The 13,001-nt window shown below is 45.6% G+C and overlaps 1 protein-coding gene across 1 annotated transcript; it reads right to left on the bottom strand.

The window, feature by feature from the left end:
• Positions 1–5,593: 5,593 nt before the first annotated feature.
• LOC141600620 (uncharacterized) lies at positions 5,594–6,135 on the bottom strand. The gene is made up of 2 exons (XM_074420864.1): positions 6,121–6,135; positions 5,594–6,031 (listed from the first exon to the last, which is right to left on the bottom strand). The coding sequence occupies exons 1-2, from the start codon at positions 6,133–6,135 to the stop codon at positions 5,594–5,596; spliced, it is 453 nt and encodes a 150-aa protein (XP_074276965.1).
• Between the last annotated feature and the right edge of the window lie 6,866 nt (positions 6,136–13,001).

The following is a 13,001-nucleotide window of genomic DNA, read 5'->3' as shown; positions in this document are numbered from 1 at the left end:
CCTTGTCCACAGTTTGGCGACTCCGCTGGGGAAAAGAGGACTAGTTACACTGTGTTTCTAGGGTCTTTTCCTCCGAGGTGAAACTTGAAAAGAAAGTGTTGGAAAGTAAAACATTATTCATAGTGCTACGATTCATGCATAAACCCTTAAGGACTTGCCCGGGCCGTCCCAGCGTTTCTTCGTGATGCGTGGGGGGCGACGTCCCACTATGCCAGGAAGCTGCACATTGCTCGCTTCCACTTCGCCTCGCGTGGTTCTTGGGAGTGGGGACGATCTTCTAGGTACTTTACCTTAAGACACCTTGCTCTATAAGACCGCAAAAGGATGGAGGACATAGACCTTCTTGTAGAAGACTTGCCGACACTTAGAGATGTGTAGGAGCATACATCCTTATAACATGAGAATGACAATGTGCAATATGTTTTCCCGAGTCTTTATTTTCGAAAATTCCCATGTCCTTTTCAAAACCGAACTTTTGAACAAACATATTTTCGAAATAAGCATGGTTTTAAAAACGCGGAATGCTGCCCAAATAGGACTAGAATTTTCGGCCCAAAATGAGCTTTTATAGCCGGCATGCTGCCCATTTCAAATCTCATTTTCAAATCTATCCTTCATTTTCCAAAATCAATCCAAATGTTTCTCGAACCTCAACCAAGCATGAAATGCGTCGAGTCGTGTCCGGGTCATGGCCGTGTTAGGCCGGGTTTGATTCATTCTAAGAGTCTAGAACACGACCTTGTTGGGTCACCCAAGCTCACCTCTTGGGCTTCGAGTCATGTTGGTCGAACTTTTGGTCTAGGATAGTCCACAAAAAACGTCCGAGCTAGGCCCTTTAGGACGTTTTCACTCGAACCCATGGGCTATGTTAGCCCAATCACGGGTTTAGTCACACCAAGTCCAGTTTAGAATCGAGTTATGACAGTTTGAGTCATGTCGTTTTGTCGAGTCTAAAATGAACCGATGTCTAAATCAAACCGTGAGTCGAATCCTTGTTAATCAATCTCAAGTCGAGTCTTTGTTCGAGTCAAGTTGGGGTCGAGTCCTTAAGTGTGCAGGGGCTCTTACTTTAAATATTGACTCGATCACGGGGTTTTCTTGTAGAAAGGCCGCCAAAAACCCGACGTCAAGCAATGGAAGATGCCGTTAACAAGCTTACTGAGGCCGTGAACCTCATGATGACTAGAATGGATGCAATCGAATCTAAGCTGAGTGAAGATTCACCTCCACCCCCTCCACCACTGACTGATCTGGAGAAACGGTTCAAGTTCATCGAAGACCGTTTGAAGCTCTCCCAGGGGAAGAACATTCACTATGAGAATGCTAGGGCCTATGCCCCAGTTCAGGATAAGTTGTCCACGAACATGGTACTCACTGACATCCCAAAGTTCAAGGGCACTGAAGATTCAGTCCACCATGTTAAGGCCTATAAAGGGTACTTAGCACTGAAGGGAGTACCTGCTGATATGCTCTCTGAAATTTTCGCCCAATCTCTGGGTGAACACCCAAAGGCGTGGTTCTATAATCTGGACCTCAAGAACTTCCCCACTTTCGAAGATATTACGGTGGAGTTACTCGTAAGCACTATCTTGACAATGTTGAGATTCAAACCAACATAAGAACTTTGGAGGTTATGACACAAAAGGAGAAAGAGGGCTTTACTTGAATTCCTCGCAAGATGGCGCAAAAAGCGTAAAGTTAGCTAAGAAGCCTGATGAAGTTGAAATGGTAGATAAGTTCGTGAAGAATTTACGACCTGTTTACCGTAATGCTCTTAAATACCAGAATTTTGGTTCTTTCAAAGAATTGATAAGGATCGGGATAAAGGTAGAGGACGATGTCCGAATTGCTGAAGCTGAGAAGCCAAAGGGATACCAAGGGGCTTCGTCATCTAAAGCAAAAGCGCCCGCAGCGGCCCACTTTGTTGAAACTGTCAATCTCTTAGATGGACAGTCAAAAAGGCCTCCGCGCCAAGCTCCGAGGGTATTCACCGATATCGGGTGCACTTACGCCTATGCTCTCCAAAGGCTCATGGCCCAAGGAAAGTTGAAGCCCATTGGTCCAACTCCGGATCCACCTGCTGAACAACAAGGCAAATGGTACAAACCGAATGCCTACTGTGCCTTTCATCAAGGGAAGGGACACGATACTGAAAGGTGCTTTAGACTAAAGCACGAAATTCAAGATATGATTGAGAACGGAACGCTCCCAATCCCGGCCATAAAGCCCAACAACGTCACCAATCCGTTTGGCGACCACACTAACTTCGTCTCTACCGAAGATAGTGTCGATTACTCTCACTTGATTCGCCCATGCCGTCTAAAAGGGGTTTTCGTCGGAAGAATATTCGTGGATTGCTCCGAATTCCTACCAAGCTCGAGAAACGAGATTACATTCGGGGATTTTGTTGTCGATTGTACTCCTTACATACTCCGAAGCGGCAATGAAATCAATGGCGTTTGGGCTGATGATGAGGATGATGTTTACCTCGTCAAAGGCGCGATAATCCCTCACACCCAAGAAGAAATCTTAAAGGTGAGGCAAGATGCCCTAGAGTCAAACCATTTGACTAGATCCGGACGCCCGTATCGTGTGGAGAAAGCTAAGGATACCCCGAACAAGACGCCTCAAAAAGAGCCGGCAGTGGTCGAAGTTCTTGGTGAAGGGTCGACCTCCGAGGCTTCCCTCATCAAGCAACTCCAAAAGACTAAGGCCGACGTATCTATCTGGCAACTTATCTTGAGCTCTTTCGAACATCGTCAAGCTTTGTTACAAGCTTTGATGAACATGACCGTGTCGTCAAATACTACTCCTGCGGACATGGTCACTCACATCGCCCAGAATCGGCCTCAGATTACCAACGCTGTGACATTTTCCGACGAAGATCTGCCACCGTTCGGGCCTCGACATAACCTGGCCCTCTATATCGCTACTGTGTGCCTTAACAAGCATATCCCTATGACCTTGGTTGACGACGGATCAGCCGTCAACGTACTCCCTCTGAAAACGGCGCATATTCTGGGCTTGGAGAAGAATGATTTCATCCCCACCACACAGACAGTCCGGGCATTCGATGGCACTGTGCGTCGAGTGACTGGACTTGTCGACCTGGTAGTACAGACTGGGCAAGTGGAAAAGAAAATAAATTGCCAAGTAATTGACATTTGCTCATCTTTCAACTTATTGCTGGGAAGGCCCTGGATCCATGCTGCAAGGGCCGTAACATCAACGCTGCATCGAAAAATCAAGGTTCCACTCAATGGCAAAACCGTCACCATTGACGCCACGCCAATTACTGTGGCAGGAGGAGACATTACTTCTGAAGTAAGGGTCGAAACTGCCAATGACGCATGTGGTTTCGAGATTGTCAACATGATCGAGCTGAACTCCGGCGTAAAATATGGATCTATATACGGAAGTCATGTCTCATGCGGGTGATTCTCAAAACTGGGAAGTACTTCGGTTTCTCTTTATATCCTAGAAGGGAGGAGGCTTTCAAGTTGAAACCACCCGTAGCCAAGGGAGTAACCTTCGGGCTTGGATATGAGCCCACTGAGAAAGATCTACGGGAAAAGAGGGGAAGAACGATCGAAGATCGAGATATTAAAATGGGACCGTATCACCTAACTCTAAACGGTCACTTCGTGAAAGCTGGGGAAGAGCTCCCTTGCATGGACTTCCCCGAACCTATCTTTGACCCAAAGAAGAACATCATGGTCCCAGGAATCGAAGTATTCCAAGATTGCTACTACATCCCCAAGACATTCTAACCGTGATGCCAATAGAAACCAAACCGGATCCATAAATGACGAGAAAGCTATGGGTCTCCTTTTCGGTGAAGAGAAGAAATCACCAATACCAAACGAAGATTTGGTAAGCATGATCCTGAGGAGCGAGCGATTTGACCCATCTACCCTCATCACCGATGTGGATCCTCTTAGGACCAACACGGGATGGCGGAAAACAATCAAGTGGACTGACAACAAAGGACTTCTTTTCAAGTTGACAACGGGAGAAGGAGAGATGTTCAAGCCAGATGATGTTACCGATTCTGAGTCTGAGTCGGAGTCTGAGTCTGAGTCTGAGTTGGGTCCTAAGATTGAGTCTAAGGAGTCAGGTGTTGAAAATACCCCTCCCCTAGCTTTCCCTTCCTATGCACCTTTTCCTAATGGTGGTATTCCGGGGCCTGTCCCGAATACCCCTATCTCGCCACTGAGCTCTGACCAGTTGGCTCAAATGTTAGCGCATTTCGCGCAATTTCAAATCAATAATAATATGAACCAGTTTGCTTACGACTTGTCTTGCTTACATTGCAATTCAAACTTTGAAAATGATTGTTTTAATAATGACATTGAGACTGAGGTCGAGGATGAGAAGTTGGTCGAAGAAGAAGAAGAAGAAGAAGAAGAAATGGAACCGCCTCTACAGTTGATAAAAGGGTTGGAAGAGTACGAACAGAAAACTTCGATCATCGAAGATACCGAAACTATCAATGTAGGTACAACCTTAGAACCACAGGAGCTTAAAATAGGAACTACTTTAAATCCCACCGAAAGACAAGGGTTCATCGATTTGTTGCATGAGTTCAAAGATGTTTTTGCATGGTCCTACAAAGACATGCCGGGCATTGATAGGGAAATTGCAGAGCACAGGATCCCAATCAAGCCGGGATATAAGCCGGTCAAACAGAAACTGCGCAAAATGCATACAGATTGGTCTCTGAAAGTCAAAGAAGAAATCGACAAGCAACTCAAAGCTGGGTTCATCAAGGTGTCAGAATACTCGGACTGGGTGGCTAACGTCGTTCCAGTGCCCAAGAAAGATGGTAAAGTTCGGGTTTGTGTTGACTTCCGGGATTTAAACAAGGCAAGTCCGAAGGACGATTTCCCATTACCTCACATCGACATCCTGGTTGACAACACGGCAAAGCACGCGTTACTATCCTTTATGGATGGGTACGCAGGTTATAATCAGATCAAGATGGCGAAAGAAGATATGCATAAGACTGCGTTCAGAACGCAATGGGGAACCTATTGCTACACAGTAATGCCTTTTGGGTTGATAAACGCAGGGGCTACATACCAGAGGACCGCGACAACATTGTTACATGATTTGATGCACAAGGAGGTCGAGGTTTATGTCGACGACATGATTGTCAAGTCAAAGGAGCGTGATGGCCACCTTGGTACACTACGCAAATTCTTCGAACGATTGCGCAAGTATAACATGAGGTTGAATCCACAAAAATGCGCATTGGCCTATTTATTAGACTTCTTCTTATTCTAATATTTCTCCTTCTGTCAGCAATTGGCTTCCTTATGACCTGGCTTAGTGTAGTACTAACACTTCATTGTACCCCTTGATGACTTAGTGTCCTTTAATTGAGCCTCTGAAGACTGGCCAGATGACCTGTCACACCCCCTACCTCTGAAGCCTCATCTTCCTCTACCTCTGTACTAAGACTTGCTGGTCCTGTCATTGGAGTTATCCTCCTTGGCCTGAAATGCTTTCTCCTCTTTCTTCTCTGAGGATATGTTCACCCTTTCTTCATGTGCTTGAAGAGAGCCCACTAACTCATCAAGGGCATAAGTCTCTAAATCCCTTGTTTGTTCAATGGCTGCCACCACATGATCAAACTTTTGTGTGAGACTCCCCTCATAATTTTCCCAACTACATGCTCATTTGTCATCTCCTCTCCATATGCCTTCATCTGCTGCACCACTTCAGTCATTCTGGACAAGTAATCTTGCACAGATTCCTTGTCATTCATGAGAAAAGTCTCAAACTCTCTCCTTAGAGATTGTAGTCTCACCTTGACTACTTTCTTATCACCTACATATTCGTTTTGCAGAATATCCCATGCTCCTTTTGATGTGGTGTCAGAAGCAATACGAGGAAAAATCTCTTCATCTAAGGCATATTGGAGTATGAAAAAAGCCTTAACATCTTTCTTCCTCTTTTCTTTGAGTACTTGATCTGGTTCAGCTGGTTTAGTATCTTCAAACCCACTCTCAACCAGTTCCCACAGTTCCTAAGACCTGAACAATATCTTCATCTTCAACTCCCAGAACTGAAACTTCACTCCTTTGAAGATAGACAAATGAGAGAGCCCATTGGAACTTGACCCTGATCCATTGGACACTATGAACACTCCCTGAATCGAACCTAAAGACCTAATACAAATTTGTTGGAGGTTTTGTGAGTTTATATGTAAAACAATAATGAAGAAAGGAGAAGATTTTCTTACTTTAATTGAATGGAAATACAAAGCTTAAATAGGAAACAACAGTGGTAGCAACTTGTTTTGGTAAAAATTTACCGGTTATGAATTAATTATGTGAGTGATAGTGATTTATCCTTAATTCTAATTACGTTTAAAGTACGAACGAAAGGAACGACGAAATAAAGATAAACGAAGAAAAGGACACGGAGGATTTTTGGTGACGCGGAAAACCCGGTGTGGGAACAACCGCGGGGGGAGTCGGAATCCCGCCAATTATTGCACTATAATCGAGATTTTATGAACGAGTAAGGAAATACAAGTATAATGTTGCTGGATAATTGTCGTCAATTGCTAATGATTTTTTGGGTGGAGTTACTGCTTGATGATACTTGTGAATGCCCTTTGTACGTTGCTTTGCCCTTGCTTTTATAGCTGTTGAAGTCAAAACCTAGGGTTTGAAAGCTGCTTCTGCTTCTGTTGCGGAATATCGGGTCAACTTGCTACAAAGTAGGAGTTTGTTAGTTGACTGGGTCTTTTATTCTTTCTCACGCGTGGGCTTTTCTCCTTTGGGCTTATATTGTGTTTGTTCTTTATTTAATCCAAATGGGTCTCTATAATTTGCCACCTCAGCGATCCATCTGTCCTTCCCTTTATCAATCGCTGTGCGCCACGTTGTCCTTGATTGTCTCCCTTTTTCCCAGTAAAACAATGCCACGTTGCATATGATAAAATTCAATTTTTATCCCTAACAATTGCCCCCAAATTTCCGTCTCAAATATTTTTAGGCGGGAATTTCAGTTGCGATGCGGAGAACTGACGAAGATTTAGCAGTTATATCTGATGATTATGACTCCCCACTTGTGACAAACTGCCGCCACTTTCCCACTTCCCCAAGAACTCTCTCTTCACCATAACTCCTCAACCTCCCTCTTTAATAAATCCCTCGGTATCCCCTCACTTTTCCTATTCCTCTTCTTCATTACTCCTTTTCCCTCTACTTCTCTCCATTAATTACCTTAATACTTCCTCTTTTCCGGCTGCTACAGGTACTTCATCGTCTTCCTTACTTTCTTTTTTTTTTTCTTATTTTGCGCATAATGTCACAAAAAACCGCTTCTTCAACCTCGGACTCGGATCCGGTGATGCCGCCTGATCTCTTTCTTTCCGGCGGTGTGCTCTCCGCCAAGCACTCCTGTGATTCTGACTTTACCTCCGAGGATCTTGATTATATCAAGAAAACCTTTGGTTTTTCTGATGATGTGGTGTTCCACATTCCGACTCCTGGCCAGAAGGCCGACTCAGTGAGGGAAGGGTGGATTTGCTTGTACGAATACGCCTTTCGTCTGGGTCTGCGATTTCCTTTCCCTCCTTTGGTCCAAGAGTATCTGAACTTGAATCAGTTGGCTATTTGCCAAGTGGCCCCACACACTTGGCGGACCTTGCTTGCGATTGATGCTATGAACAATCGTTTTGGTTATGAAATTGGTCTCCCGGATCTTGCACACTTGTTCTCGGTCAGGTCCCTTGCTCGGGGTCAAGTGACCATTCGGGTTCGAGACGGGGAGAAGAATTGCATCATCTTCCCCATGAAACCGGATGATAGCAAGTGGTTTTCCCGCTTTATTTTCGTGAAAATTGATACTCTTCCTGCTCCGACTGACTATATCGTCAGTGTCTGGCGATCAACACACGGTATTTGCATGCCCTTATTCCTGTGCATTTTTCTTTGGCGCTTATATTTCCTTACTTGGTTTATTGTGTAGGTCTGTGCCCCTTGCCTTTGTCTCCTGACAAGACTGCCTCGCTTTCCAAGTTATTCAGTCCACCTCCAGAAAATAGGACCTTTCCCAAGCTGATCCAGGATTCTGCTGCTGCGGTGAAGAAAACAGCTGCTGAAGAAAAAGATTCAATGTCGACTAGTGCGTTGCTCTTCCCTTTTTGACTTGGTTCTGTTTCTGGATTCTTCGTATATCTGGTTCTGACTTAATATTTGCTGCTTCCAGGTTCTGCAAAATCTAGAATTTCACTGCAAGATGTTTTGGCTCAGAGAGTGCAAGAGCAGGTTACGGCTGTCCTCAAGCCTGCTGAGAAGAGAAAATCTACTCCTGCCCCCGGTTCTGGACCTCGTCCCAAAAGGAGGTCTGCTGCTGCGGAACGGGTTAAGGAGCAGACTCCTATTGAAGCTACGCCTCTGGCTGTGAGGCCTCCATTATCTGGGCATGGATTGTCTGCTTCTAGAGATGCTCTAGTTTCCAAAGCTGTTCCTGGTTCTGCCCCAGTTGTGCCTGCGTCTGTTGCGATTCCAACGTCTGGAGCCATCCCTGCCTCTGGAGCTATCCCTGCTTCTGGAGCTACTTCTGGTTCCAGGACTGCTCCTGCTTCTGGTTCCAGGACTGCTCCTGCTTCTGGGGCTGCTTCTGGTTCCAAATCTGCTCCGGGGGTTATTGTTTTTTCACTTCCAGATGATTTTGGTAGGTCTAAGTCTGCGAGTAGTTTGGACTTAATGAACCAGATGCTTCTTCCAGCTCCTAGGTCTGCGCTGGATTGTAATTCTTTGCCTGACTTGGTGGACCGTGCTGCTGAGCATTCTTTTGAGGTAAACGATCATTTTTTTTTTTTTTTTTTTTTTTTTTTTTTTTTGCCGCCGAGTTCGTGGTTCTCGTCCACCATCCTTTCGGATGGCCCCAGTATCTGGGAGAAGGTGCCCCTCCCGGTAGCGTAAAAATGCGAAACTCCTAAGTGGCGAAGGAGGCCAATGAGGATAGGCTGAAAACTCAGGCTGATCTAAACAAGTCCCAGGATTTGCTGTTGGAGGAGGCCACTCAGAAGGAGAATTTGCAGAACAGTCTTTCTCTTGCTGAGGGGCGGATTTCTAGTGCTGAGAAGAAAATTGCGATCTTTGAGAAAGAAAGTCGCGATCTTTGAGAAGGAGGTCTGCGATGCTAAGAAGGAGGTGCGATGCTAAGGGGAAGGTCAGCGATCTTTGAAAGGCGTATTTCAGAGGTGGAGAAACGTGCTTTTGATGCAGAAGCCCGTGCTGCCCAGATTCAAGGGGAGAGGGTTTCTGAGGTGCAAGAGTTGAAAAGGACCATGGTGGATGCTTTGTCTTATGCTGCTTTGGAAACGAAGATTGACTGTATAAAGGTGTTCCAGAAGGGAGGGCATTCGGCCTGGGACTTAGGAGCTGAAGAGGGGAGGCTTGCTGCTACTTTTCCTGATGGTCTGAACTTGGATATCTTGGCTGGCTTGGTGGAGGCTGGTACTGTTCCTGCCGATGATCCAGGCGCTGAGGAGGAGGTCAATTCTCCTGCTCCTAACGCTCAGGCAGCTGCTTCTGAAGCTGTGGTGCACATTGACGTAGATTAGTGTTTCTCTGCATCTGAAAGACTTATGCTATGCTTAGTTAGTTTTTGGCCCTACGGGGCATAACATCTTTATTTTGAACAGTTTATGTACTTTTGGTCTGGCTCTGGTGCCAGGCATATTTTGCTTTGCGACTTAAGTATTTTCTACTGGTTATCTTTTTGTGTCGTACCGTTTCTGGTGCTTTGACTTGTGCATGCACGTCGTTGGTTTGGCCATCGCTGTTAGATTGCTGGCTAAGGGGTCTAGTATGCCCACTCGTCCAGAGGAGCCAGGCTTGCGTGGGTGCTAATGCATCGCGGGAGGCTGGTTGTCCCGGTTGTACGTGCTTAGCCACGGACACACGCCTTCTGTAGTGAATACAAATCCTGCCAGATTAGTTTGCCTCTTATTTAATTGGTTTATCTGAAAAAATTTCATTTATTCATGGTGATTTTACGACTTAAAGTTTGTTAGAATTAAAATACGAGCAGGGCTATTAGAACCAGAAATGTTGAATTCAAAAATAACGTTTTAGAGCCAGAAGACATTTAGAATCAGAAGATATACAAACCCAGAAAAATATTTACTCATAGAAAAATATTTACTCATAGAAAAATATTTACTCATAGAAAAGTAGAAAAATATTCAGAGCCAGAAAATATGTAAGGCAATACTTAGAACCTGGCTGGACTGTATCTGGTAGGCTGAGTACCCAGTTGTTGACCATGCTGGTGACTTAGATAAAATATTTTTTCAAGTGGGTGATATTCCAGGATCTGGGAACCATTTGCCCCTCCATAGTCATGAGTCGGTAGGCTCCATTTCCAACTGTGCTTTCTACTTGGTATGGTCCCTCCCAATTGTAGGCGAATTTCCCCGCTTGCTTTGGTTCTTGGTATTCTGAAGACTTTCCTCGGGACCGATCTCCTACCCGCAGAGTTCTTACTTTTACGTTCTTGTTGTAGCTTTTAGCCACAATCAGTCGGTAGGAAGCCATCCCGATCCGGGCGCCGGTTCGAGTTCATCTATCGTGTCCAGATCGCTTGCCATTTCCACCGGTTCCGATCTTCTCGTGATGCATCCGTATCCGTGGGTTGGGACCACGACTTGAATGGGATGATCGCTTCGCTCCGAACACCAGGCTAAAGGGGTTTGCCCCGTTGCAACCTTTGGTGTGGTTCTCACCCCCCGAGAACCGAGGTAGCTCTTCTGCCCATTTGCCCCCAATCTCCTCTAGTTTCTTTTTCAAGTTTTCAATGATAATCTTATTGCTGGATTCAGCTTGTCCGTTGGATTGGGGGTTCCTGGGAGTAGATTTCTGCAACGAGACGTTCCACCTAGCACAAAAAGCTTCTGTCTTATTTCCAATGAATTGGGACCCATTATCACATATAATTTCAGATGGAATGCCAAACCTGCATATGATATTGCGTTTAATGAAAGATATCACCTGGGTTTCTGTAACCTGGGAGAATGATTCTGCTTCTATCCATTTGGAAAAGTAATCCGTCATGGCGAGCATGTAGACTTTGTTTCCTGGTGCTCTGGGTAATGGTCCCACGATATCCATTCCCCACTTCATGAAAGGCCATGGTGAGATAACCTGGTGCAGAGGCTCTGCTGGCTGGTGGCTAACATGGGCATGTCTCTGGCAAGCGTCGCATCTTTTTGCGAATTCCATGGCATCTTTGCGCATTGTGGGCCAGAAGTATCCCTGCCTCAGTGCCTTGTTGGACAGGCTCCTGCCCCCTGCATGGTTTCCACATTCTCCACTGTGGATAGCATGCAAAACAGCCTGAGACTCTTCCCGATCCAGGCATCTGAGGTAGGGTCCAGCGTGGGATTTCCTGAAAAGAACATTATCGATTAGTAGGAATCTGGATGCTTTCATTTTAAAGCCCCTTACCTCCTTTTTATCTGCTGGTAGGACGTCATTTTGCAACCAGTCTAGATAGGGTTTCCTCCAGTCTGGAGTACTTTCTTCACTGATGGTGCTGCACACTTTTTCTGTTTCCTGCTGAGATTTTAGTGTTGCTGGCTCCAGCACGTGGACAATTGGTATTGCTGAAACAGTTCCTGTCTTGAAGGTTGCCCCCAGGGTGGCTAGTGCGTCTGCTTCTGCATTCTGCTCCCTGGGATTTGTTTGATGTTGAATGTGACAAATTTGACTTTCAGCTCCTTGGCTATATCTAAATATGCCATCATCCTGGGGTCCCTGGCTTCATAGCAGTCATTTACATGGTTAACTATAAGCTTAGAATCACTGCAAACCTGAAGGTGTCTGATTTTCAGATCCAGAGCCAGCTTCAGACCCAGGATTAGTGCCTCATATTCTGCTTCGTTGTTTGTGGCTTTGAATTCACATCGTACGGCTTGGACTATGAGGTCTCCTTGGGGTGATTTGAGGACCAGCCCTACTCCTGCTCCTTTGGCGTTTGAGGCTCCGTCCACATGTAACTCCCACACTTGTTCTCCTTTGTCTTCTTCCGATTCGGATGTCCCGTTCGGCCCGGGTCCGGAGTCTTTGATGAAGTCGACACAAAAGTCCGCGAGCCCGAGACTTTATGGTCATGACGGGGTTCAAACTTCAAATCGTACCCGCTCAAGTGCACGGACCATTTAGCCATTCGTCCTGACAATTCTGGTTTTCTCATGATAGTTTTAAGAGGATAATTAGTTATCACAGAAATTGTATGAGATTCAAAGTAGGGACGCAGTTTATAGGATGCAGTAACAAGTGCAAGGACAAGTTTTTCTAGTGATGTGTACCTGGTCTCTGCCGAAAGCAGAGACTTACTGATGTAGTATACCGGATGCTGTGATCCTTCCTGCTCTCGCACTAGCACCGCACCGATCGCCGCTTCGTGGATCGATGATATATAGGAACAGTGGCTCTCCTGGCTCTGGTTTCGACAGGAGAGGCGGGGTGCTGAGATAACGTTTCAGCTCCTGAAATGCTTTTTCGTGGTCGTCCGTCCATTCAAATTTTTGGCTTTTCCTGAGTATATCATAGAATAGCCTGCATCTGTCCGAGGATCTGGATATGAATCTGTTTAAGGCCGCCACTCTTCCAGTCAGGCGCTGGACGTCTTTTGGTTTCTGCGGTGACTCCAGCTGCAGGATTGCTCTTATTTGCTCGGTGCTGGCCTCTATTCCCCTCTGGGTCACCATGTACCCTAGGAACTTTCCACTGGATACTCCGAAGGTGCACTTCGTAGGATTCAGCTTCATTTGGTATTTCCCGAGGGTATTGAAAGTGTCTTCCAGGTGCTGGTGGTGTTGTGAAGCCTGCTTCGATTTGACGACCATATCGTCTATATATACTTCCATAGTTTTGCCTATTTGTTCTTTAAACATCATGTTTACCAGCCTCTGATAGGTAGATCCCGCATTTTTCACCCAAAAGGCATGACATTATAACAATAGATACCTC

Source organism: Silene latifolia, chromosome 9 (genome assembly GCF_048544455.1).
Source record: "Silene latifolia isolate original U9 population chromosome 9, ASM4854445v1, whole genome shotgun sequence".
Taxonomy (NCBI): domain Eukaryota; kingdom Viridiplantae; phylum Streptophyta; class Magnoliopsida; order Caryophyllales; family Caryophyllaceae; genus Silene; species Silene latifolia.
Note: the sequence above shows the minus strand (reverse complement) of the source record. Positions and strands in the feature narration are given on the sequence as shown.